General features: G+C 41.3%; 1 protein-coding gene across 2 annotated transcripts in view; it reads left to right on the forward strand.

Annotated features, from left to right (window-relative positions):
• LOC140561951 (tensin-3-like) overlaps positions 1 to 27,888 on the forward strand; it is an 82,330-nt gene that overhangs the window by 6,747 nt on the left and 47,695 nt on the right. Inside the window, exons 2-7 of one of the 2 annotated variants that reach the window (XM_072687239.1) lie at positions 17,305 to 17,454; positions 18,347 to 18,397; positions 20,171 to 20,293; positions 20,682 to 20,746; positions 22,970 to 23,053; positions 26,907 to 27,019. In XM_072687239.1, coding sequence (XP_072543340.1) covers positions 17,305 to 17,454; positions 18,347 to 18,397; positions 20,171 to 20,293; positions 20,682 to 20,746; positions 22,970 to 23,053; positions 26,907 to 27,019 — 586 coding nt within the window. Of the gene's footprint in view, positions 1 to 17,304; positions 17,455 to 18,346; positions 18,398 to 20,170; positions 20,294 to 20,681; positions 20,747 to 22,956; positions 23,054 to 26,906; positions 27,020 to 27,888 lie in introns of both variants that reach the window. The other variant, XM_072687238.1, reaches the window with a different exon arrangement.

Here is a 27,888-nt window from a genome sequence, read left to right on the forward strand (position 1 = left end):
GTTTTATGGTATTCCTGCTGTCGCTGGAGGTTGAAGGAACATTAATCAGGCCGGGCTGTTTGGCCGAATGTTGACACCGAATGCCCCCCCATGGCTGGAGATCCTCCAACCTTCTCTCGGAGCTTCCCGCCAGCCAGGCTATCTGCTAGCTGCTGCCTTGAGGGGGTTGCTGGAGGGATTTGTGTGTTGGTGCTACCTTTCGTCTCTGTGATGAACAGCTTGGAGAGGGTAATTATTAATTACAGTGGCTTCTCAGCGTGCGCTCCCTCTTCCTGTTGACTCCCGGCTGCCGGCCCTGCAGATTTTGGCGTCAGGGTTTGATTATCTCACGAGCTCAAGAGTCCTTGGAATGTTATTTATTAATCTAGAGATGTTTATTTTTATTCCTTGCGCTGGGAAGCTGCACCCGGATCCTTGGAAGATTTGCAGATCTGTGACCACTAAGACCCCCAAAAAAGGGGTCTGGCCAGGTCTACATACTAGCAGCAGCCAACCAAAACAGTACGATCTCCAAAAATTGCAATGGTTCGCGTAAATCACCAGATTCCAGAGAATCCCAGCGAGGACATCAGCTGAGGGAAGTGAGGTACAGGTGAAAGGAGGTAGCCACAGCAAATGCCAAATCTCTGTTGATCTACTGGAGTTATTTATTATCAATAATAATAATAATAATAATAATAATAACCTTGACCAAATTCTTCTTCACTTTTAGTCAGCAGTGCTGGAGTAGTTGAGTGAGGTATGAGGACAGGAGGACATCACATCACACACTGATTAAAGCGACAGTGTAGGCAAAAATCAAATATGCACGATTTTGCGTTTAGCCAACGTGTGCTTGTTCAACAACGACATGTCTGGGGTTTGAGGTTTTCTTCTTTAGTTTTGCACTGGAGCTGTGAAGCCTAGAATTCTCCTAAAATCTAGAATTATTTGCCAATATTTCTGTTATTTTATGTGCAATAACTTTTAAAAAACTTTTAAACTTTTTAAAAATAAGAAGTTTCTGATAATAAGATGATTCTGGAAGAGGAAAAAGAATATATATCAGAATCAGAATCAGATTTATTGGCCAAGTATGTGGACACACACAAGGGATTAGTTTCCGGCTGTTAGTGTATTTCTAGTATTAACAATATGCAGCTTCGCTACATATAATTTACAGACAATACGCAAAATATACAGAGAACAACAACAGTATACACAGTATACATAGACTTTACGAGGACATTTCTGTACAGTGTGCTTTACAGAATAGCAATAATATACAGGTTAATGTATAATTGTTTTATTAATGTATTATTGTATAACCACAGCAGTGTAAACATGAAATGAGTAATGGTGCAGTAATGCAGTGACTGTAGGATAAGAGTGATAATAATAGTGTATCAGTAATATCTGGCCTGTAGCTGATGATGGTGATCAGCTGTTGATGATGGTGATGATCTGAGGGTAGAAACTGTTCTTGTGTCTGACAGTCTTAGTGGACATAGTTCTGCCAGATGGGAGCAGCTGAAAGGGTTGTGACCATATATATATATATATATATATATATATATATATATATATATACTTGTTTATTATCTGCTTTAATATTTGATCTCCACTTGTAATATATGAAATATATTACAATATTTTGAATATTAATTTTCTTAGATGTTTATTCTTGATGCTCTACAGATTTCTCAGTCTATTTAAAGTCATGTACAGCTCTTCGTTTTCTGGATAGATGCAATATATTATTTATTTTTATTCACTCTACTAATTACTCACAGCCTCTTACACAGTGCTAGGGTGTTAGAATTTCTATATTAGATACAACATATATCAGTATTACATAATAAAAAAAAACAATATACAGCGACGAAAAAAATAAAGACACTACACTACATTCTCAGTTTTTCTGGTTTTACTGTTTATAAGATAAGATAGTCCTTTATTAGTCCCGCAGTGGGGAAATTCACAGTGTGACAGCAGAAAAGGATAGCAAGACACTCAGTTACAAAAATTTAGATAAATAAAGGCAGTGTGTTCAACATGAACATTTGTGTTATATTTCATAAACCATGGACAACATTTCCCCTAAATTCCAAATACAAATATTGCTATTTAGAGCATTTATTAATTTGCAGAAATGACAACTGCTCAAAAACTGCTCAAATAATGCAGAGAAATGATTATAATAATTATATATAAGTTATTATTCAGATTTAAACACAGTGCTAATATCTGAACTTTGAGAGCATTCAGAAATTCAGTGTACCAAATGGCTTATCTATGTTACAGTTTAAATTTAGGTTACACTAAAACAGTCATATAAAATGACAGTATGGTTACATTAATGTGTTTTCAGGTTTTGCCCGTTGGGACGTCTAAGGTGATGATGATTTCTGTTCATTTAAGTGATTCATATCTCTACTTTTAGTTAATGTGTATTCACTAGATTAATGCTTCTCTTATAGTCTGTAGGTATTGCACTACTGGTCCTAATTCATTGTTCATTTTGGTGTCAATAAAAGGGTTAAATGTATAAAAAGCTAAATGTAAAATTGTCCAATCCATTTTCTCAGTGGCAGATACAGCTATTGCTATGGCTTGGGAGGCGAGGCCTTCTGTTTACATGCACTTTTTTACACATTCTTAAAAATAAAGTTTCTACAAAGGCTTCTGTGAGTGATTCCACGGAAGAACCATTTTTTCTAGGTTTTTTGGATTTTTCTAGATTCAAGAGTTATGTGTGAAGAACCTTTTAAGTTTAAGTTAAAGGTCTTTTACAAAAGTGCTTTTTCTATGGCATCACTTACAAAACCCTTTATAGCACCTTTGTTTTTAAATGCGTAATGCATTTCTCTGTTTTTTTTTATTAGAGGCTTGACTGATAAAATAATAGATAATATCTGAACTCTGAGAGCATTCAGAAATCACTATGGTGAAATAACCTTGACTGCCAATCACAGCTCTCCACTAGGGTTTCACATTGCTGTTGGGACTTAATGCCATTCATAGTCTGCAAATTCAGCTAATTCAGCTCTGTTTGATGAAATGTCTGGAATAAAACGGCTGCCAGACACGTAGAGATGCAGATTTAAGAAAAATGAAGTGGTCTGTTAATTTTTCCAGAGCTATCAGCATTGTTATATACATGTATCATCAACTACGGTTGTGTTTATTTATCTCAAAGTTAAAATGTAATGTAAAAATCAGATCAGTGTCAGAGGTTGTTCTACATTAATGACTTCCGAAGGCGCTCCAGGTGCTCCACACTGGCTGCTGCGGAGCAGACAAAGCCCCCAGCTCGTCGGCTTGAAAACAAACACAGAATGAAGTTGGCCTTAGCTGCTATGGAAACCCTACTCAAACAGGACACTCGGCTCGACCACCTATACTGTATTAACATCAGCTCCCAGCCCCAGTCATGCCTGAGCACTGTACAAAGGGCTTCTCCGACCCACCCTCAGTGGTGGAGCAGCTGTGCGTGGGTGATAACGGATCATATATCTGCGTGACTCTGACGCTTCCTGGGTTCCAGAAAAATCTGGAGTGCTTACTGGAAGTGTTCACAGGGACTCCGGAGGACAGGGATTTACCAGCAGATTAACTGCAGTTACATCATTTTTTTATACTGTTTGAAAATGCCAGCTGACCTTTCTGTTGCGTGAGAAATACACAATATGGACAAAAGTATTGGGACGCCAGCTCATTTTCACAGTTTTTTCTGAAATCAAAAGTATTAAAACAGAGTGGATCCTTCTTTTGTTGGAGTAACTATCTCAGTGTCAAAGATTTTGACTAGATTTTGGAGCTTGAGCATTGCTGTGAGGATTTGATCGAATTCAGTGGCAAAAGCGTTAGTGAGGTCAGGGTGTTGGATGATGATCATCATCACCCCACCTCATCATGCCTCACCTTAACTCTCCAACTCATCCTAAAAGTACTGGATGGAGCTCCACCATCCATCATTCTAGAGAACACAGTTCTTCCACTGCTCCACAGCTCAATACTGGGGGGCTTAATACCAATACCTCTAGCCCACGCCTGGTATTAGGCAGCATGGTGCCAACAGGTTCATTTTAGTCCTATTCTATTGGTAGTACTTCTTTACGGGGACTAGACTATAGAGCTGTGTATGTGTGTGTACATTTGCACATCTGTGACAGCAATTGGTGCAACTTAAAGTAGCTGAATGCATTCATTAGAAAGGGTGTCTCCAAACATTTGGACATGCAGTGTACCAAATGGCTTATTTATACAGTTTAAATTTAGGTTACATTAATACAGTCATATAAAATGATAGTAGCGTTTTCAGGTTTTGCCCGTTGGGACGTCTGAGGGCCTTCTAAAGGCCTTTTAAAGCTTTAAAGAAGTTAAAGGCAAAGTGCTTTTTCTATGGCTCTTTATAGCACCTTTATTTTTAAATGTGTAATGCATTTCTCTGTTTTAATTAGAGGCTTTACTGATAAAATAATAGATCATTTCACTAACTTGGCCAATCTGGGGTGTGAAATACTGCCAGATCTGGCTAACGAAGAGTCATTTGGGAGATGAAAGAGTCGACTCTTATCTGTGAGCTGAGCTGACTGATCTACACCGCTGTAAAGAGTTGGAAGGCCCATCGCTATGCAGCCCATGCAGTTGCTTATCACTGCAAGTTCTCAATGCAGGCAAATTGTTTTTCATGGCCTGATTAAAGCAGCAATATGTGAGAATCTGTATTTTTGCTCCTGGGCTCCCTCTACTGCTGTGGGGTGTAATTTACTTTTACTCCACTGCTGTAAATGCAAGTCATGCATTGAGTGGCTGCTCATGAATGCTGCACACATGCATTTCTGGATGAGCTAAGAACTCCAGAAGCATGTGGACTGAGGCGGTAGAGTAATACTACAGGATTTTACACTAATATGACTCGGGTCACGCAGCGTTACTCAGCAGTTCTGGAGAGAGGTCTCATTATGCAACTCCAACAAAGTTCCACAGTTCAGCAGTAGCAGCGTTCCAGAGTGGGAATGACGGAGATGCCGTTCTCCCTGTTCCAGTCAGTGGAGCATCAGCATGATCCTGAAGCTGAAATTGTTACATAGTGTTGCTTTAATGGGAACATAATGTGGCCATGTTGTCTAAAAAAGCTATGCGATATGCTGCATATAGTTAGTTCTGAACTAAACTGTGAGCCTTGGCAGCTATGCATGTTTTTTTTAGGCCTCCGGTGACCTGTGCGATATGCTAAGTAGGCATATGTCTCGTCATACCCGGTCTCAAAATCGTGGTAGTGTTGCGTTTCCAGTAGCTTTCCTGAAAAACATCCACACAATTCATTTCAGGAATAATGAAGAGGGCTGCTCGGGTCAAAACTGGGTCTCGCCCTGGTGATCCAGCATCAAAATTCATCTCTCATTTGTGAAAGGCAAGCAAATATGAGCGTCTTGCTCTTGCTATCGGACGTGTTTAACTATTTACCCAAATCCAGGTCTTTCCATCAACTGAGAAAATCCCTGATTGAGATCAGCCCTGTCACAGAATCAGATTTCCACCCATATCTTCCCTTTCTTTTCTGGATTTTCCGACGTATCTTCACGAACAGGCTAAGCAAAAATGCCTGCCAACTTCTACATGCTACTTCAGGAGCCTCTCTACCCCCTACACCTCAAAAGACTGCAGCGCTTTTGAGGACTCGCCCTGGATTAGCAGATGTTTAGCAGATTAGTAGGCTGTCTGATTTCTCCCAGGGCTTTCCCTCTCTGCCCTCAGGGTGGCAGATTCCTGTCTGCCGCGGCAAGTAAAAGGTGCGGCCCCCCAGATCCATAACCGATCTGGAGTCAGTACGGTTCTCTCTGAGTGAATCGGTGTGTGCTGAATGAGCCACACTGACTCAAGATCAGGCCTCTTGAGGTTCTTGAGTTATGTCATAGCAGAACCACTTTTAGTCCCAAGATACATTTGTGTTGATGCAAAGCTTCTTCCTCAAACATTTACACTAAGTCAAGGTTCTTTAAACTGGTTCTCAGACCAGTCCACAGGGACCCCTGGACAATCTGAGGACCGCTTTCAGAACCATCCACTGAATGTCTTTTAAGAAACCTTCATTTTTGAGAGTACAAAGCAAAAATATCCATACTTCCTTAAAAAAGCATTCCTCACGGGTTCCCCACACAATAAAAGTCCCATTGAAACATATATTTTTTTAAAAATGTCTAGAACATGTTAAAGATTTAAAGAACCTTAAAATAATACAAATATTCTCTTCCCTTTTCAAAATATGTATTTTATAGGAAGGTTCTTTAAACTTTAAAAGGTTCTTCATACTCACACATCGCATGTCGAAGAATGTTTCTCCAAAGCAGTGGTTCTCAGACCAGTCCACAAGGACCCCTGGACCATCTGAGGACCGCTTTCAGAACCATCCACTGAATGTCTTTTAAGGAACCTTCATTTTTGAGAGTACAAAGCAAAAATATCCATACTTCCTTAAAAAAGCATTCCTCACAGGTTCCCCAACACAATAGAAGAACCACTTTTGGTCCCATTGAACCATATTTGAAAAAGAAAACGTCTAGAACCTTTCAAAGATTTAAAGAACCCTCAAATAATATGATGATTCCCTTCAACCTCTTAAAGGTTCTTTCTCAAATATTTCCATTATGTGAAGGTTATTTCAACTTTAAAAGGTTTTCCATACTCACACATCCCATGTTGAAGAATGCTTCTGAAAAGCAGTGGTTTTTAAACCAGTCTACAGGGAACCCCAGATGGTCCAAATTTGGATCTCTGAGGACCGCTTTCAGAACCATTCACTGAATGCTTTTTAAGGAACCACTTGCAGGTCGTCCAATTACTTTTTCTCTGCACCTTTATTTTTAGAGTACAAAGCAAAAATATACACACTTCCTTAAAAAAGCATTCCTCAGGGGTGCCCCAACGAGGTATTTGAGTGATGCAATAGAAGAACCACTTTTGGTCCCATTGAACCATATTTGAAAAATAAACTGTCTAGAACATTTTAAAGATTTAAAGACCCTTCAAATAATACAAATGTTCTCTTCCAATTTCTACATATTTACATTATGTAAAGGTTCTTTAAACTTTAAAAGGTTCTCCACACTCACACATCCTATGTAGAAGAAGAAGAAGTGGTTTTCAAACCAGTCTAGAGGGAACCCCAGATGGTCCTTTATAAGTGAAGTAGAGATCAAAATATTTATACTTTCTTAAAAAATGGGTTCTTCAAGGGTCCCTCAAGGGTAAAGGCAATGGTTCTATGTATAGTAGAACCATGACAACTTCAAGAGCTTGTTATAAAAAATGAAGTGGTCTGATTTCCACCTTCCAGGACACACTAATCCAGCCCTGGAGGGCAACAGGAATGCTGCTGTATGTGCTTCCTGCTTCAACACACCTGAAAGGAAACCAAATTTTCTAAAAAAAAAAAAAGAGAGAGATTTTAGTACATACATCCAAAATATGGTGCATCTATCACTACCACAGAGGAATCACTTTGGGTCCCATAAAAAACTATGCAAATGTTCTCCTCCAATTACAAGGTTCTTTACATAATAACATGTTATGTTATTAACTTTCGAAAGGATCTTCATGCTCACACATCCCATGTAGAAGAATGTTTCTCCAAAGCAGTGGTTCTCAAACCAGTCTGCAGGGACCCCCAGGTGGTCCAAATGTGGATCTCTGAGGACCGCTTTCAGAACCATCCACTGAATGTATTTTAAGGAACCCCATGCTGGTATTCTAAGATTCTCTTTTCCTGACACATTTATTTTTGAGAGTGAAATACAGAGCAAAGCATCCATCTCAAATGTCCTCAAAAATGGGTTCTTCAAGGGTTCTTTAGTAAAGGCAACAGTTCTATACACAGCAGGCCATTGACCATTGAACCTGTTTATAAAATCATATGGTTAGACGTCCACCTTTCCAGGACTGTCTCAATCCAGCTCTGGGAATGGAAGTTCTTCAAACCTCTTAAAGCTTCTTCACACTCTACACTATTACACTATACATGTCTACACTATTAAAGTACAAGATCCTTGAAGACACCTTTTGGAGGTTCTTTAATTTGAAACTGTAGAGGAAAATGATTTCTTGAAGGTTCCTTAAAGCACCCTAAGAGGTTCCTCCACAGGTTCAAATGAAAGAACCTTCAAAAGTCCAACAAGAATCGCAAGAGGTAGAGTAGTTCCGTGAAGAAGCTCTAGGGTATATCAAGAACCTAGAGGCTCCTCCAAGAACCCAAACATTGCACAATGCTTTTGGAGAATCTGGCCCTTGAAGAACCCATTTTAATTAGGGTTCCTAGAGGATCTTTAGGAGGATCTTTTTTTAGGTCTTTGCCGAATTGGGTTCCTGCAAGAAGCTTTTCTTGAAGGTTCCCTAAGCACCTTAAGACATTCCTCCACAGTTTCAAATGAATGAATCTCCAAAAGGCTGTCAAGGATCTTGTCCTTTTAACAGTTTTACCAACGTGGGGCCTTATTCAGTAACTGTTCTTCTTAAAACCTACCTATGCAGTTTTCACAAAGACTCTGGCATTCTCCAGTGTTTACATTATCTGGGATTTGTTCAGTTTAGTAGGACAATAGGATCCATGATTGTAAGAGCAGAGCTGTGAACAAGCCTGAGGTTTTAAACATTACAAATCCTCTGTTAGGACGTTTCTCAAGAACAAACCCAATGGCAATGGCAAACAGCCCTTTTTTTATTTAACAGTAAACAACAGCAGTCTGTTTTAATTGTAACGGATAAAGAGATTTTGAAAAACAGTCGTGTATAAATGGAAACGGAAACCTGTGAAGCCACTCGGACGTCATAAGTGGACGTCAAGGAAGAAAAAGGAAATGCAAGAAAATGTCATGCCCTTTACAACCCCATTCTTGTAAATGAGCTGTGTAGGCCTTAAAGCCCTTTGAGCTTCAAGTACAGCTCGACTCGACCCGCCATCCCTCAAAATCCATGGAAGACGAGCGTCCAGGCTTTTTTCTGGCCTGCACCGAAGCTTCCCCTGGGTATCCGAACGGCAGAGTCCAACACTCACTGTCTTCAAACCCAGACTGAAGACCCTCCTCTTCTGAGAATACTTGGGTGAATAGCAGAGTGATCACCTTACTGACTTGTGCTTAGTAATGTCTAAAGCTTAGAGATATCTTTGAATTATTAGTCTATTCTAACTAGCTGAGGTTTTTCTTGAGTAAATAGCAAAGCACTTTTGTAAGTCACTCTGGAGGAGAGCGTCTGCTAAATGCCTTAAATGTAAATGTAAATGTCAAAGGTACCTTGGAGAACTGTAACTCCACCTTTATTTTTAAAGGTAGAGTCTAGAACAGGGGAAGCAGGCCGTTGTTCAGTACTGTAGTGGTGTGTCTCTGTCCTGGCCAGCATTTTGCTGCCTCGTCTTAGGTGAAGCCTTGAGTTGGAGTTACGTTTGAAAGAGCCTGTGAGAACAAGTCCTGGTGTCGGTGGCAGCAGGCCCAATTCTGCAGGCCTCAGCCTCATGCCTCTGGGGCTGGAGCAGGCTCAGCAGAGCGGGCTGGAAGGGTGGGGGTGCAAACACACCTCTGTCCCAGGCACGCGTCCCCCTCGGCAGGCCTGTGGCAGCACGTTCTACTTGCCTTAATGGAGCCTGTGATGGTAATAGTACGCTAAGGCGCGAAAGCGCACTGATGCAATAACAGCCATGTCAGTGCGCTCACACATTTCAAAACTGGCTGCCCTCATCACTGTTCCCGACAGTGGACAATCCAGGACACTGTACAGAACACTGTTGTGCACTCTTAGCAGAACAGGTTCTTTATAGGACTGAAGGGTTCTCCATGCTTTGTAACGAAAGTGGGACACTTTTTGGTTGCTGAGCAGAGCCAGTCTTAAAAGGTTTTTTGAGAACCGACCTCATTCCAAAATTGACCAGTGGTCAGATTTACTACAGATCTGGATCTAGGTTCTTTGGACCTAAGAGGCTTTTGAAATCAACAGATTTCCCATCAAATAGATGAGCAATTTGAGCCTGAGTTGGGCCAGTTTACAAAAGAACCCTTGAAGAACCCATTTTAAAGGTGTAGAAAATAGACTTTGTATTATAAATGGTTTTAAGGAGACCAATCAGAACTTTATGTGGGGGGTGGGGGGGGGTGGACAGATGCTTGACTACAGCCAAAGGTCATTACCATTGCAGCCTTGAGCAGCCTTGACCGTAAGTTTGTCCAGAGGGACTTCTGTAGCAGTGTTTTTCACTGTGGGTCGCGATCCACTAGTGAGTTACAGTTTAGGGATGAGTAGCCAATTAATGATCAATCCCCTTGATGAAAGACCATTTGGGAGTTGATTGGTGTAAGAACCACAGGCATTGCTCTACAGAGTAGAAGCAACAGGAGACCTAGTCCTTCACCATGTTCTCCAATGTAAATGTCACCAAGTGACCTTTACAATTAGCAAAATTCAATCCAACAGCAACTATATGAGAGTTTGGACTGATGTGAAGCTGTTCTAGTGCCTTGTGGTGGTCCAGCACTGTAGAAAGTTGGTTCTTCCTTCAGCGTTTGAGCCGTGTATAGGTCCAGTTGGAACTTAGATATTAGATTCATGCTACCTATTAATGACTATATATATACTATATATTGACTATGGTACATATTAATGACTATGTATTGTTATTTTAGCAGTTAATGAATGATAAACCAAGATATTAGGGGGTTAAAAAACACATGATGCCATAAAATTACATTCTTCCGACAGTCCAGCATGTTGCTCCCTAGCTTTATGGCCTACAAAGCTAAAAATGGCCCATATCCTCCCTACCTGATGGCCCACTGTGCTTCAAGTATGGCCTATCTCGCCCCACCATTTCTCAAGACGCATGTAAGACAAGCTTTAAGACTTTTCTCAGTCCTTGTGGTGGAATGAACTCCCCCTGAGGGTCCGAACATCAGAATCACTTGCTGTCTTCAAAGGTCAACTCAAAACCCTCTCTAAAGAGCACTTGATAAAGCTCTAATATCACACCTATTGAAGCTTTTACTGCATTTACACCACTTGTTGCACGTATTGCACTTATTCTTTCTTGAATAGGAATTTCTTCTCCACAGGAATTTGCATAGGTTAACCCCTTAAACCCGGTCCGTAAGCCCATACATCTTCACTTTCAGATCTACAGTACTGTCAAAATTTCATGGGCCCTAAAACTGAACCCTGTGGTACTCCAACAAGATATGCCAAACCAAACAGTTATCAAATAATACTCACAATAGTTTCTGCATTAGGATTTATGACTGGATAATAAACCCAGGCTTTTTTGGGGGTTAATAATCTCTACATTCAGGTTTTAGTAATTGTGCATTGCTTGTAAATTGTTTGTAGGTATTGTGTGGAGCATTTCTGGCAGTGACTGAGCTCAAAAGTACTTTGAATTCAGGGTCCATCAACATCAGCTTTGGGTATTCTGAATGAATGACTCAGCACTTTTGTAAGTTGCAATCTACTAAATGCCATGAATGTTAATGTAATGGTCAGTCTGCCCGGGTCACAGAAAATGCTGCTAGATGTCCTTGACTTTGTTCTTTTTTTTAGAAGCGTTAATTATTTCCGTAAATTAGCCGTTCAGTATTACCCTCTCTTAATGTTTCCCATTCCCACAGCAGAAGCACACAAACACCGGCTCACACACTACAGTTTGCTAGCCCTTGCATTGGTCCATTAATATCTCATTAAGTAGTGGATTATGACCCTAGTTCTCCTGAGAACCTATGTGGGACTGCTGTTGACCGGTGCTTTGGTCGATAGACCTCTCCCCTTCGTTCCCCTAGCGATGACCTCCTTCACACAGTCGTTCTTTCATCATTTTGCCCACAGGGTCTGTTTTAACCCCCCCCACACACACACACACAGTCCCTGACCACCTTTTTCAATTTACGACTCACTTCACATAATGTGTGTATGTCTGTCAGAGTGTGTGTGTGTGTGTGTGTGTGTGTGTTGGGGGTTTGGAGTCAATTCAGACTTCATTAAGTGACACATTCAAGCAGTAAATTGTTACAACAACAAACAAGTCCTCAAAAGACCCTCAGAGACCCAGGCGGGTTTCACCACCACGGCAGCCCCTCCGTTAGTGTTTTCCCCAGTGTTTTGTTCGTGGCAGACATTTCACATGACTAGCAGACCATAGAGGATTAGATGGTTACAAAGATGGTTGCCATACTTTGTAAAATCCCTGGAAAGAATATTGCAGACTTATCGGTGCTTGTCTGGGCAACCATGACCTAAAGGCTTGAGAAGTGAGGTGCCCTTGAACAAGCCACCTACCAACTATCTACTGAGTAGACTGATAAATCAGTGTGCTGATCAGTTATTTATCTTGGAGTTCAGGAGCTCTACTAAAGCCTGAGTAGACTGATAAATCACTGTGCTGATCACTTATTTATCTCAGTGTTACTGAGCTCTACTAAAGCCTGAGTAACTGATCACTGTGCTGATCAGTTATTTATCTCAGTGTTACTGAGCTCTCCTAAAGCCTGAGAAGACTGATAAATAACTGTGCTAATCAGTTATTTATCTCGGAGTTCAGGAGCTCTACTAAAGCCTGAGAAGACTGATAAATCACTGTGCTGATCAGTTATAAATAACTGAACAAATACTTGGGAAGTGGTGGCTCAGTGGTTAGAGCACTGGGTTATTGATTACAGGGTTGTGGGTTAAATACTCGGGTTTGCTAAGCTGCCTTGCCAACTGCTCTGGGCATGTGTGCTCAGTTGGTGTGCATGTATCTGTTCACTGCATAAATGATGACTGTGGTTAGGAAAAAGGTTTTTACACTACAAGTTTTTAAGTGGTTTTAAGGGTCAGGTTTGAAAGTATTTTAGAATTGATGGTTTGAAGCCTGTCTCATTTCATCCATATCCTAAACGTTTTCCTTGTGATTTATGATGTTTGAGTGGTTTTAATGACAGCCCCCCCCCCTTCTCTTATTCCCTAAAATTAAACAGGCTGTTTCTGTTACTGTGCCTGGGCTGGTATAAGATAAATTAGCTATGTTCCTGTACTGTGCCTCATGCCAATAGCAGTCACTGCTGAAACATTCCTAAAAACTGCAGTGTGAACAAGAGATCAGAGGTTTAAAAAAACACATGATGCCATAAAATTAGTCTTCCGAAGTTCAGGCATGTTGCTCCCTACCTTTACGGCCTACAAAGCTAAAAATGGCCCATATCCTCCCTACCTGATGGCCCACTGTGCTTCAAGTATGGCCTATCTCGCCCCACCATTTCTCAAGACACATGTAAGACAAGCTTTCAGACTTTTCTCAGTCCTTGTGGTGGAATGAACTCCCCCTGAGGGTCCGAACAGCAGAATCACTTGCTGTCTTCAAAGGTCAACTCAAGACCCTCTCTAAAGGACACTTGATAAAGCTCTAATATCACCTCTATTAAAGCTTTTAACCCCTTAAACCCTGTCCATAAGCCCATACATCTTTACTTTCATATCTACAGTACTGTCAAAATTTCATGGGCCCTAAAACTGAACCCTGTGGTACTCCAACAAGATATGTCAAACCAAACAGTTATCAAATAATACTCGCAATAGTTTCTGCATTAGAGTTTATAACAGGATAATAAACCAAGGCTTTTTGGGGGGTTAATAATCTCTACATTCATGTTTTAGGAATTGTGCACTGAAACATTCCTAAAAACTGCAGTGTGAACAGGCAGGGCTAAACTGTGGTTGGCTGAATGGGCGGAGCCATGCAAATACATTGGTTCTTGTGACATCAGAGAAACTGAATTTAGAAAAGGTCAAAGTTTCTATACACTCTTTAAAATAAAGGTGTATTTGTGTAATGCAGTATGCAAATGAATATGTGTTCTGTCTTGGTCAACAACTCTACACTAGATGTTTAGACAGAAGTATTGGGACACCCGCAATTTCAATACCCGTGTTTCTTCTGAAATCAGGAGTATTAAAAAGAGTCTGTCCCGCTTTTGTAGGAGTGACTGTCTCTACTGTCCTTTTATTTGTTGCCTCTGCCGACAGAATGCTAAGTGCTGCGCCACTGCGACTGACTGAACTCATGATTGGCTTCCCAGGGGCCTCATGAGCTGAATCAGAGTTGACGGAGCAGCTCAGGCCAGCAGGCCCCCCTGATTGAAATCAGGAACCACAGCTCTGTGGGTCTAAAAGCTCCTTCTCGGGGCATTATCTCCTCTGGCTGTTGATACTGCTGTGTTGTGATAAGCAGGAGAATCTGAGATGCTCCCCAGATAAGCCACGTAAGGGGAAGCTTGGCTCTAGAAACACAGGAAGTGCTTTGCTCTCTGCAGCTCACCGCAAAACTCCACATGTCACAGGACTGGCCTTGTTATGGAAGCCATATGCCAGCAAGCACAATGACTTGTTTTGAAAGACAGCAACTGTTTCCACATGGGGGGTCTGAGTGCGTTTATAGCCTTTCCGACTGGAAACGGTCAAATCATGGGTTTGAGTTGGACGGCTTAATCATTACATTTGTTTGGTCGGTCTAGTTTAGACTGCAAACCTCGAGCCAGCATGACTCACATTAAATTAGCATGGAAAACACATTGAGAATGAAAGACAGGATAGTTAGCTCAGCCCTCAGATCCAGGAACTTGCAGGCACATGCAGAGGAAGGTCAATATTTTGCTACAGATAATGAATCTTAGCTGGACATCGCATTGAAATGCAGACGACGGTGTAGTGAAGAGTGGTTTGATGCCTAAACCTTAATAGGAACTAAGACTAGTAGAGCTAGGCCTTTAACCCCTTAACACAGAAAGGCTTATTACACACTAAGGTGTTTCACTCAGTAGCTAAATGGACTTGAGGCTATTCTTTGCTAACAGATGCAGGTCACAAATGTCCACTTTCGCAAAAATTCACAAAAACAATTGCTAATTCTGTTAGCCCTCCTACTGGATTTTAGTACTGTATTAGCACAAAGCTAATGGAGCATGGCGATGTACTGGAGCATTTTTTCAGACGTTTTTTTTTTTTTAGCATTTGTAGTCATTGCTATGGTGCAGAAACCTGGCAACTTTACAGAAGAAGGAAATAAACCTTCTTAACCTTCAATGGACGTCAATGTGAAAAGTGTTTGGAGCATTTCCATCCATCATGAAATTGACACAATATAAAAAAGACCAGCTATCAGATTAGCATTGTATCAAAAAGTAAAAAATAAAGAGCCAAAAAATGAGATTTTTGAGTTTGAAGCTTGCAACAGACGTGAGCTGTGTCCAAAACCGTGCCCTATTCACTATCCCCTGATCGCTATTGTCATGGCTGGTTAGGCCAGAGGGTAAACGAAAGCAACCAATGCAGCAACTAAAGTTGACAACTAAAACAGGTGAACACAAAAGCACACCTGAGACCCAGGGGGCATTCGGAGCTGAGCTGGGTAAGCTGGTGAGGGAGAACTAGTAACAACACAAAACAACCTACCAGGCCATGCCTGGGGAGATTACAGGGGAAACTAAGGACAAGCATGAACCTCCCACCAGAGATTACACAAACTGTGGGGAGAGAGCTGGGGAACCAGCCGCTGAACCATAAATGGCTAGGCTGACCAAACCTGGAGATGCGAAGTAGAAGAAGGTCGCCTAGCTGGAGCGAGCGAGCAAAACCTGGATATATCTTGCAAAACTCAATGCTAGAAGCAAGGTCCGCTAGTGGATCTGAACTGTGAACCAAACTGGCCTAAACAAACCGTGGTCAGTGTATCGAACCTCTTGGGCTACCTCAAGGCTCTGAACCTACAATTCTCGGCGAGGAGCTCTGTAGCTGAGCTCCTTAAGTACCCCCTCAGGTGAAACACATCAACTAAACAAGACATGATAAACCTGAATCAAACACATGAACATGAATCAACCGAACATACATGAACGTAAATGAACAAGAACCGAATCCATGAATCAAAACCGGCGGCTCGGAATCGCCCCGGGTGGAGGGCGCAATACCGAGGGGCTGACAACTATGTAGAGCTCTATTATAGGGAGCGGAATTCGGCAAGGTGTTGAACGATTCTGGACACCTCACTATGTGCAACAGCAGGGCACGTCGCATAAGCAATCCGAACTTCGGCCTTCTTCAGAGAAGCTTCGCGCAAATCTGCGAACCAACAACGCATTGGAATCTGGGTAATCCATGTCCTTTTAGCATACATCGCTTGCACACTACATATTGTGGTAGTGCATTATGGGGTATAGTAGTGCATTATAAGATTGTTACTGTGCACTAAAACATCTGACACCACTACAAAATGGCGGAACCCTAAAGTAGTGCACTACATAGTGAATAGGGCACGGTTTTGGACCCAGCTAAAACCATTATATGTTGCTGTATGTTGCTGTTTAATAATGACAATATTATGAAAAACCCCTGGCACAAAGCTCCTGCCGCTGTTTTCCAAAGCCTGACTGAATTGTGGCGAGGTTGCAGCTCATATTCACAGTAAAGTAAAACAATAAAAATATGCATAGTTTTGGTATTATTTTTATTTTTCCATGTCTCCTGAATTAATCCTGAATTCAGTCCATGTTTCTGGATAACAACTCCATGCTGTTAGCGCCAGGCTAATTTTGTGAGCTTCTATTGCTTGTTTGCTACATTAGCTTCAAAGTTTCAGCGCAAAACTAATGAAACAAACTGAGACATGAGATATACACTGAATGCACAAAAGTATTGGGACACTCATTCTTTATCTGTTATGACATCAGGGGTATTAAAAAGAGTTGATCCTGCTTTTGTTGGAGTAACTGTCTCTACTGTCCAGGAAAGAAGCTAGCTAGCTTTCTGCTAGATTTGTTCTGAGGATGTGTTTGCATCCCGCCGCTAAAATGTTAGTGAGGTCCGGATGTTGGACGATGATCACCACCCCACCCTATCATCCCCAACTCATCCCAAATGTATTGGATGGAGCTCCACCATCCATCATTCCAGAGAACACAGTTCTTCCACTGCTCCACAGCTCAATGCTGGGGAGCTTTATACTAGCCCCTCTAGCCCACGTCTGGCCTTAGCTGGCATGGTGCCAATGGGTTCATGTGTATCTGCTCCTGGGAGTCCTATTCTATTGGCAGTACTTCTCTACAGGGACTAGACAAGCTGTGTATCTGTGTATGTGCATTTGCACATCTGCATCAGCAATGGGTGCAACTTAAATTAGCTGAAGGCATTCATTACTAGGGGTGTCCGCAAACATTTGGACAAGTAGAGTGTCTTATCGGACTGACTACTAAATTTAAAGAAAGACAGGACCTTCTCACAGTCTCAGCCTAAACCTGTCCATGTTCTCTTTGTGTTCAGATGGAGGAGGGATACGAACTTGACCTGACCTATGTGACGGAGCGCATCATCGCCGTATCCTTCCCCCAGAGCTGCTCGGAGGAGACCTACCTGCACAACCTCAAGGATGTCACGCGCATGCTCAAGTCCAAACACGCTGATAACTATTTGGTAAGACACGCCCGTGTGTTTACGCACCGTCTGCTGGAGAGAAGCTCCTCAGAAATACAGGCCCTAAAGGAATGAGTTTCGGCTTGTCTCGTGTTGCCGTTACGCAACGGCTTCTATGCAAAACGGTCTTTTCACAGTCTGGCTTGTAAAAAACAACAGTAATTTACTCATTTGGGCGGTGTTGTGGTAGTGCGGATGTTTTGCGTTTACAGCGTCATAGATTTTATGAAATATGTATGTGGACGCCTGGCCATTCCAAGACCCTGGGTATTAGTATGGAGCTGACCCCACATAACAGCCTCCACTCTTCTGGGAATTGTTAGTAGTAGAAGGCGTGGGAGTAACACTGTCAGCATTACATTGTCAAAGGGATCCGAGTGGTCCTGCAGACTAAGGATCGCAGGGTCATGCTGCCTGCCATCAGCAGCCAGAGCCTGAGAGAGCACAATTGGCCTCTCTCTCTTTCTTTCTTTCTCCCCCCACATCACTCCAGTGGGGATGCTGGCTGGCACTGCCATCTGCTAGCTGGCAGCCCGTTGGTCGCCTGGTGATTTTCGTTGCATTGGCGGCAGTTGGAAAAGAGGTGGTGGCTGGTTGTGCATGTGTGCATCACTCCTCACCCTCCCAGTGTCGGGATCACTACATATGGTAGGGGGAGGGTGGGTAGCAGGGTTGGAAAACTGGGGACACTTTCTAAGGTGTTTGTGGGCCTTCCAAAGAAATCTCTGGTAAAACGTCATCTGGAGTGGTTCTTTGTAGTTGATTAAGGTTGAGCTAAAGATCCTGAAGATGCTCTGTTGAGGCATTGCTGGTATTAAGTATCAGACCACAGCCAGCCGTGCTTTACTGTTCCAGCCTGTGAAAACTCCTCAGTGCTGTGTTTTCCTTTCAGGTGATCAACCTGTCAGAAAAGAGACATGACCTGACCAAGATGAACCCCAAGGTAAAGCTGTAGAATCTTAAATGTAAATTTGTTTAAAAAAATATTACCTTTTTTTAACATATGACCTCAGTAACAGCCAATCATAGTCCACATGTTAATGAGCTCATTTTTAACAAGCATCCAAATCTAATCAGATTTTACTCTGGTCGAATCCCGAGCCGCGCCGCTTTGCCATCAGCAGCCGGAGTCAGAGAGGGCACAGCTGTCCGAGCTCTCTCTGGATGGGTAGATGGTGCTCTGTTAGCTGGTGTGGTGGAGCTGGGGACCCAGTGCTTTCCTCTGACCGGTGATGCCGCAACGGCAGCAGTTTGAAAAAAAAGGGGTGGTGGCTGGCGTGGCATGTATCAGACGTGGAGACATGTGTTAAGTCCTTACCCTCCTGGTGTCAGGAGCACTGCCAGTGCCAGGGGGAGCTATGAACGAGCGGGTGAAGTGGCAGTATCAAATTGGGGGGAAAAGAATGAGCTTTTAGACACGTGTTGAGTCATCAGCTGAGTGTGTGTACAATCAACTTTTTAAACTATAGAAAATATAATTAAATCAATTATTATTATTAGTGTCTCATAAGCAGTTTACAGTCAGGTTCCTCCTGGGAAAGGATCGTGTAATTTGTGACCCCTGTGTCACTGTTCAGATTCCTGATTATAATATATATATATATATATATATATATATATATATATATATATATATATATATATATATATTTATATTATATTATATTATATTATATTATATGTACACATCTCAGCTGTTGTTTAAGCAGAATTACCTTTGAAAGACATAAGGATGTTAGCATGTTAGCTTGTGGATAGCATGTTACAATGAATTCAGTGCTGGTATATACTGGTCTATATAGGTTTGTGCTGGTTTGCTGGGACCAGATCTGCTGGTATATGCAGTGTTTAGGAGGAGCTTGGTCCTGACACATTAGCATGTCGTCAATTTAAAGAGCAGCTTTTTAAGCCTTGTTGTTTTATGCTGTTGAATGTTCTGTATGCTAATAAATATATTACAAATATTCACCCATGTGGTATTGTTCTGCGCGACAGTGTTGTTTATGAACCCTCACGCTACACAACCCATTGTCTTATAACCGGGAATCTGAACAGCCTGAACGGCGACACGGGGGTCACGAATTCGCAACCTTTCACCAAATTTTCAAATAAAACTAAAATTGAGGCTAAAAGTTTGTAGTGCGAACCCATGAACCCATGCCATGAAGTATTAGCTTATTTTTTTTAATCATATAACTCATATAAATATAATATGAACATATAATATATATCATCATATAAAACCATATCGAATCATATTTAATTAGGTAATCTAATAAGTTAGCTTAGCTGCTAAACTCACTACTACACCCCTCCTAAATCTATATCCTATATTCTATGTATTTTATTTTTATCTATATCTCTTATCTCTATATATTTCTTAATATTTGTATCTATATTTTTAATCAAGCTTCCACATGTCTAGACAGTCGTCTACGCATTTCACTGCTAGTTGTAGTGTATAAGACAGAATATAAGGTAATTGATCATTGATTTAAAAATATTACCATACTGAACATTACAGCGTTTTATTTGATGTTCAGTATGTGATTAGAATTTATATTCGATTCGTTTCATTGATAATTTGACTTTTACTTAATACCTTCTTAATAAAAAGGGAAATCCTGGACTGTGAGGGAGTCAGTTCTGAGGTTCTCTGAGTTATTGGGTTGTTGGATTTCACTGATCTGTTTGCTTGCCTTTGATCTTCTCTCAGACGCTGGACACAGGCTGGCCAGACCTACACGCTCCTCCGCTGGACAAGATCTGCACCATCTGCAAGGCCATGGAGAACTGGCTCAACGCTGACCCGCTGCATGTGGTGGTCATTCACTGCAGGGTGAGACTCCACACACAGCTCACAGTGGACAGTTAGTGGAGGGTACCATAGCTATCCTTGACTGGGGTCAGTCTCCTCATTACTTTTAGAGTCAGTGTTTGGAAGTTAGCATGTTAGCATGTTAGACTAGGATGAATTCAATGCTGGTCTATACTGGTCTATACTGGGACCAGATCTGCTGGTATATGCTGTGTTTTGGAGCTTGGTCCTGACATATTAGCATGTAGTCTTTTTTTAATCTTTGCTGTTTTATGCTGTTGAATTTTCTGTATGCTAATAAAAATATTACCATATTAAAATATGAACAGAATCATAAAACCACAAATCATATTGGACTTAAGTCTGATCTCTATACTCCTACAAAACATGTCTTGTCTGATTTTTCCAGGGAGGAAAGGGGAGGATCGGTGTGGTCATCTCTTCATTTGTCCATTTTACGGATATCTCTGCCAGGTACTAACCACCACCTCCGGTCTCATTGCAGTTTTGTGAATTGTTGTATAATTACTAAAACATTTATCCTTGAGCTAGAAATCTTTTCTAAACTGTACTGCGTTACATAACGACAGCAGTGACAGTACCTGTCCTTATTATAATAAAATAGCATCCACAATGACTCATATTACTACAGTGAACAAATCTCAATGCAAAAAGCTTTAAAGAAGCCTTTGTATATTATTTGCAGTGTAAAAGAAAAGAATATTAATATACATGTAAAAACGTATAGAAGTAAACATCATTTTAAACTCCATTATATATGTATGTAACAAGTATTAGTGTTAAAAATATGTGTAACTGTAAAAATATGTAAAAGTATGTAATTATGTAAAAATAGTAATTTTAATAATATAGTAATAGTAATAATAATAAAATTTGCAGTGTAAAAAAAGAATATTAATATACATGTAAAAATGTAATGAAGTACACATCATTTTAAACTTTTAAAATTGTTACATTACATTATAATGATGTATGAGTGCGTTTCAGTGCCAATTTGGGCAATATCACAGTAGTGGTTAATGTATAGTATCACAGCTGTATGAGATGTGTAAAGCTGTATAAAAGGCTGTGTACATAAATGAAAGTGAGTGACAGTATAGCAGTCTAATAGTGTACAATAGTATAAAAGTACAGTTACAGTAAATGTGATAAAATTATATAAAAAAATTGTCACAGTATAACATGAAACAGGTACAATATTGAAATGATGTAACAGAATTCAACTATAAAAATGTAAAGGTATGTAACAGTATGAAAGTATAAAAAATGTGTGTAACATTGCAAAAGTATAGAAAATATCTGTAACAGTATAAAAATATAAAAATATATAAATCTATAAAAAATGTAAAAGTATGTAACCAGTATAAAATTAAATATATCATTAATAAATTATATATATGTGTGTGTGTGTGTGTGTGTGTGTAACAGTATAAAAGTGTGGAAAACATAAAACGTTTTAAAAATGTAAAAGTATGTAACCAGTATAAAATTAAAACATATATATGTGTAACAGTATAAAAGTGTAAAGAATATGTGTGCAACAGTGTAAACATAAAAAAATGTATGTAACCAGTATAAAAGTGTAAAAAATATGTGTAACAGTAAAAATATGCAAAAGTATGTAATCATGTAAAAATAGTAATTAGTAATAAAAATAATAAAACTGTAGTTCTTTTTGTAAATGTATAAAAGTGTGCAACAGTATTAAATTATGCAACAGGCCAGGAGTATCTAACAGTATAGGAAGTATGTAACTGCATAAGTGTGTATAAATATAAATGTGTGTAACACTATAAAATGTATGACAGTATAAATATAAATGTACACAGGTTTGCAAATTTACTTTCCCTTTTACTCAATACAGAACGTACAGCTTACCGTAGTGTATACAGTGTATATACTGTGTGTGTGTGTGTAAATACATGTAATTCTATTGGTTAATCTCTTCACTGGGTCTCTGTTGTGTTGACTGCTGGTGTTTGTTACAGATCATCTTCTAGACTACAGGATTAGTGAAACTGTCACAGTGTGCATGTGTGTAATCTCTTCTTTAGGAGGCTTACTTTACTGTATTACTGTAATACTGTAATACTGTGATACTCAGAGTGATGGGTGTAAAAACACTGCTCACAAACAGCACTAAGAGAGATGTGCTGGATCAGCTGAGGCAGCAGGTGATGGGCAGTCCGCAGCTGTGGTCACTCATTTGGTTGAAGTGGTGATTATCACATGCATTTATGCTGATCTGCTCTGCACACAGACTCCTGCTGTGGTGTGTGAGTGACTTCCTCCTTCATCCACAACACACTGGGCGATTATACAGTGTGTGTGTGTGTGTGAGAGAGAGAGTGTGTGTGTGTGAGTGTGTGTGTGTTATAGTGAAAAGAGAAAGGCCTGTGTTGAAAAGCGTACAGTGTGTGTTGGCTTAGTGGTGTTGGGATAGGGTTGTGTATACACACACACACACACACACATACACACACACACACACACTCTGCTGTCTCCCCTTCCCCAGTGTTTACTTAACCAGGGCATTGTGCTCTTCCACACTGAAATCCCTGCTCTCACTGGATACATTCTGTGTGTGTGTGTGTGTGTGTGTGTGTGTGTGTGTGTGTGTGTGTGTTCCTACATGTGATTCACTTCCTTTGTCTGGTTGTGTTGTGTGTGTTACAGTGCGGACCAGGCGCTGGACCGCTTTGCCATGAGAAAGTTCTACGATGATAAAGTCTCTGCTCTGATGACCCCCTCTCAGAAAAGGTAAAAGCACCTCAAGGCCGAATCCATCACCTTCTCACCCTTAGAAGCAGAGAGAGTCACTGTCCATTTGCTGCACCTTTCAAATGTAATTAAGCTCTGTATTTAGAGTAATATCATTTCATAAAAGTATTTGGACACTTGCTCATTCATTGCTTCTTCTGAAAGTAAGAGGATTAAAAGAGTTTCTCCTGCTTTTGTTGGAGTAACTGTCTCTACTGACCAGGAAAAAAGGCTTTCTTCTACATTTTGCAGTAGCATTGCTGTGAGGATTTGATTGCATTCAGCGACAAGAGTGTTAGTGAGATCAGGATGTTGGATGATAACCACCTCAACTCATCCTGACTAAAAATCCATCATTCCAGAGAGCACAGGTTTATACCCCCTCTTATACCCCACACTTTATACCCCTCTAGCCTAAATCTGGCATTAGGCAGCATGGTACCAATAGGTTCATGTTTATTTTTCTGCTCCAGGGAGTCCTATTCTATTGGCAGCTCTTCTCTACAGGGACGAGACAAGCTGTGTGTGTGTGTGTGTGTGTGAATGTGAGTGCATTTGCACATCTATGTCAGCAAAAAGTGCAGCTTAAAGCAGCTGAATGCATTCATTAGAAGGGGTGTCCACAAACATTTGACCAAATAGTGCATGTTGAAGTATGTTGCTCTGTTTGCAATAATATAAAACCCCTGTTGCTGCAGAGTGTTACACTCTGAGCGATAAGGGGTTCTATGTTACTGAAAGAGGGTTCTCTTCAAGAGAGGATGGCTAGATCTTTCAGGCTGGGCAGCTTCCACTGACTGGAACAGGGAGAACGGCGTCTCTGTCATTGCCACTCTGGGCCAGAATGCTGGGCCAGAAAGTTCCTTGTAAGTTAATCAACAGCAGTTTGTTTCGGCTAGAATCCAGAAGATCCTCTAATCTTAGACTCTACTAAATACAGACGTCAGTCTGGAGACACAGTCCTCCACACACTCTACACTCTACACTCTCCTCTCAGAAGAGGAGGAGGGTCTTCAGTCTGGGTTTGAGGACAGCGAGTGTTGGACTCTGCTGTTCGGACACCCAGGGGAAGTTCGTTCCACCACTTCGGTGCAGGACAGAAAAAAGTCTGGATGCTCGTCTTCCGTGGATTTTGAGGGATGGCAGGTCGAGCCGAGCTGTACTTGAAACTGGAAGGGCTCTTGGTGCAGATCGGACCATTTTTGACCATTGAGATCAAGTACGGAGGGGCTGGCTGGTCCAGTCTTGGCTTTGTAGGCCAGCGTCAGGGTTACAGGTCTACAGGAAGCCAGTGAAGAGAGAACCCAGTCGAGGAGAAGCTGAACATGGCTGAACTTAGAAACTTTGAAGACGACCCGTGATGCTGCATTCTGGATAAGTTGCGGGGGTCTGATGGTGCGCAGAGGGAGACCAGCCAGAAGTCTTGAAGTGACGAGAGACTGAACGAGCACCTGGGCGACTCTCTAGAGAGGAAGGGTCGAATTCTCCGGATGTTGTACAGGAGAAATCTGCTGAGAAATTGACAGGAAGCCCACGTATGAGCTCTTCGGGCTCTCAGGGCCTAACAGCTGAAGCCACCGAGTGTGGAGAAACCTGAGGTTCCCGGAAAGTCATAGTGAAAGAGACACAACAAGAGCCCTTCTAGCTTCAAGTACGGCTCGGCTCGACCCGCCATCCTTTAAGATCCACGTAAGACGAGCGTCCAGACTTTTTTCTGTCCTGCACCGAAGTGGTGGGACGAACTTCCCCTGGGTGTCCGAACAGCAGAGTCCAACGCTCGCTGTCCTCAAACCCAGACTGAAGACCCTCCTCTTCTGAGAGCACTTAGTGTGCCGAGTGTAGAGTGTGTGGAGGATTGGGTCTCCAGACTGACTTGAGGATAGAGGAGAGATTCCAGGAGAGCTGGAAAAAAAAGTAACCCAATACCCTCTTGTTGTTCTGACTCACTCCCTCACCCCTACTCTGAAGAATCATTCTCCACAAGCGTCTGATGTCCACAGCAGACCCCCGGTGTGTCTGCGTCCTGTCTATGGCACAGTGACACATAGCATCGCATACAGGAAACAGACCCACAGAATGACAACACCAGTTCGGTTTAGCCTTGAAGTCACTGTGTAGATTCATTACTGTGTCCTAAAGACAGTCCGAGAGACAACAGACACTTAATGATTCCTAAGTGGTTCTTTGTCTGGTAATATGGTTCTTCATGAACCATGAAAACCTCTCTAGGTCTGTCAGGGGTTCCCATAGACCCGCTATAGTCTATAAATCAGTGGCTAGGCCAGCAGTCAGGATGGGTTGAGCACCACAGGGATGGCTGGTGGTGGTGGCTAGGTGGTCTTAATAATAAAGGTGCTAGGATAAAAAGGTCCTAGGATTCTTGAAGAAGTGTCTTCTCCACTCATCTTGAGGTTCTGCTCTGCTCGTGGGCTGAACTTGCTAAGACGTCCTGACCCTGGTCATGTTGGTCAGCTGTTCCACTTGTAACTGATTTAGTGGACAGTGGAACAGCGGCTGATTTCTAACTGTTCTGAGGTCTTTCTAAACCCATTCACAGACTCCTCTGCATCTACAGCCTTCTTCCTGAAGGCCTCAGAGAGCTCTCTGGATCTGGCCATGGTGATCTTCTTCACCCCTCACTTTAACCATCAATCAGGAGCAGACCAGACTAAACGTCTGAGGTTTAAATAAGACTCCAGACTCCTCCAGAATAATCCTCTCCAACCATGTTCTGATCATCTGCAGCTGATGTTCTGCTCCTGCTTCTGATTCTACACATTAGAAGTAGTGATTGGTAGAGATGTGGAAAGATAGTAAAGGTGCTGCAAAAGGTTCTTTGAGTGGTGCCATTGAAGAACTTGGAGATGTGTGAAGGACTCAAATATAGATATTTGTGGATCTGCAAGTGGTTCTTCTAGGATATAGTCAAAAGAGCCCTTTATTTATTTATTTATTTATTTATTTATTTAGTGCAAAGGGAGGATCACAAAAAAATAAAAAAAATAAAAATATAAATATAAATATATTATATATATATAAAATATAAATATATATATATATATATATATATATATATATATATATATATTATTGTATCTGTTAGTATATAGTATAGTATAGTGTATATATATATATATATAAATCGACAAGTACATTTGATTTTAAATGGGAAAATAAATAAATGATAATATTCAAAAGAAAGTGTGTGTGTGTGTGTGTGGGTGTGTGTGTGTGTGGGGTGTGTGTGTGTGTGTGTGTGTGTGTGTGTGCGTATAAGAGCATTCAGGTAGAGGTGAGCTAAGCAGAATGGTTCTAGCTTTATGCTGGGTGTGTTAGTGGTGTGTAGGTACTCTATTGATGGGAGCTGATGAAGTCACTGATGTAAACAGTAGTTAAGTGCTGTCCATCATTTGATGTGTTCATGAGTTTGTTTTGTTTACCTAATGCTGGTATTTCTTACATTTCTACATGTTCTGTGAGAGACCTTCCCATTGATTCATTGTGATGCTTGCCTTTGTTTCCCGGTTTGTGAGAATAGTGTCTTTTGGTTTGTTCTCTGCTGTCTTCCTGGTTTAGGTTTTGCCTACAAGACAAGTTGGCAGAAGTGTTTGATGGATGTGCAGTGTCGTAAAGCGTGTGTGTAGTGGTCTGAGGTGTTTAGTGAACAGTGTAAACAGATTTCGGAATCAGTTAACCCCATTTTATATAGCTTTGGCCTTGTGTTGGGCCTTTATTTTTAGGAGTGTATAATAAGAGAACTGCGTGTTGGATTCTGTCATCTGATGCTGATGCTGATGAAGTTACAGCAGACTGCCTGACATGCTCTGTTCAACTCTCTGCCAATGTTTCTCAGATACGTGTGGATTCTGAACAGTCTCCTGAGTGGCTCCATGAAGATGAACGCTTCTCCGCTGTTCCTCCACTGCATCATCCTCCATGGAATTCCCAACTTCGACAACTCTGGAGGTTTGTGCCTGCTCTTGATTTCACTACTGTGAGCTTTAATGGTATTAAATATGCATATATCAAAGGTTCCTCAGTTCGGATTCTGGAGAAACCCCCAAACCAACCCTTTAAATTATGTAATTAAATGTAATTAAAGTCAAAATGTAATTAAATATTGGCTATAATTCTCAAACGAAATGTTTTTGACAGCAGTGGTTTCCTCCTCGCTCACCTCCATCAAAATCAGCCCTGTTCGTTAGTCTCTTTCTGATGGTAGAAGCTGTACTTTGGCCTCAACTGTAGAAAGAGCCACCTGCTACCATGATGACCTTTTAGGATTGTTGGAGTCTTCTTCACTCATCTTGAGGTTCTGCTCTGCTCTTGGGCTGAACTTGCTGGGATGTCCTGACCCTGGTCATGTTTGTCAGCTGTTCCACTTGTAACTGATTTCAGTGGTCAGTGGAACAGCGGCTGATTTTTAACTGTTCTGAGATCTTTCTAAACCCCTTCCCAGACTCCTCTGCATCTCCACCCTTCTTCCTGAAGGCCTCAGAGAGCTCTCTGGATCTTGCCATGGTGATCTTCTTCACCCCTTACTTCAACCATCAATCAAGAGCAGACCAGACTAAACGTCTGAGGTTTAAATAAGACTCCAGGCTTCTCCAGAATAATCCTCTCCAACCATGTTCTGATCATCTGCAGCTGATGTTCTGCACCTGGTTCTGATTATGGACATTTGAAGTAGTGATAAATGTGGAGGGGGCGGGGGGTGAACCTTTTCCTCACAGGACAGTTACATTTCTATTAATTCCATTTAATGAATGATTAAATTAAAGATTGCATGATGTCTTCTTTCAATGGAAGCCAATGGAAGTCATTTTGCAGCATTT

Source organism: Salminus brasiliensis, chromosome 9, assembly GCF_030463535.1.
Source record: "Salminus brasiliensis chromosome 9, fSalBra1.hap2, whole genome shotgun sequence".
Lineage (NCBI taxonomy): Eukaryota > Metazoa > Chordata > Actinopteri > Characiformes > Bryconidae > Salminus > Salminus brasiliensis.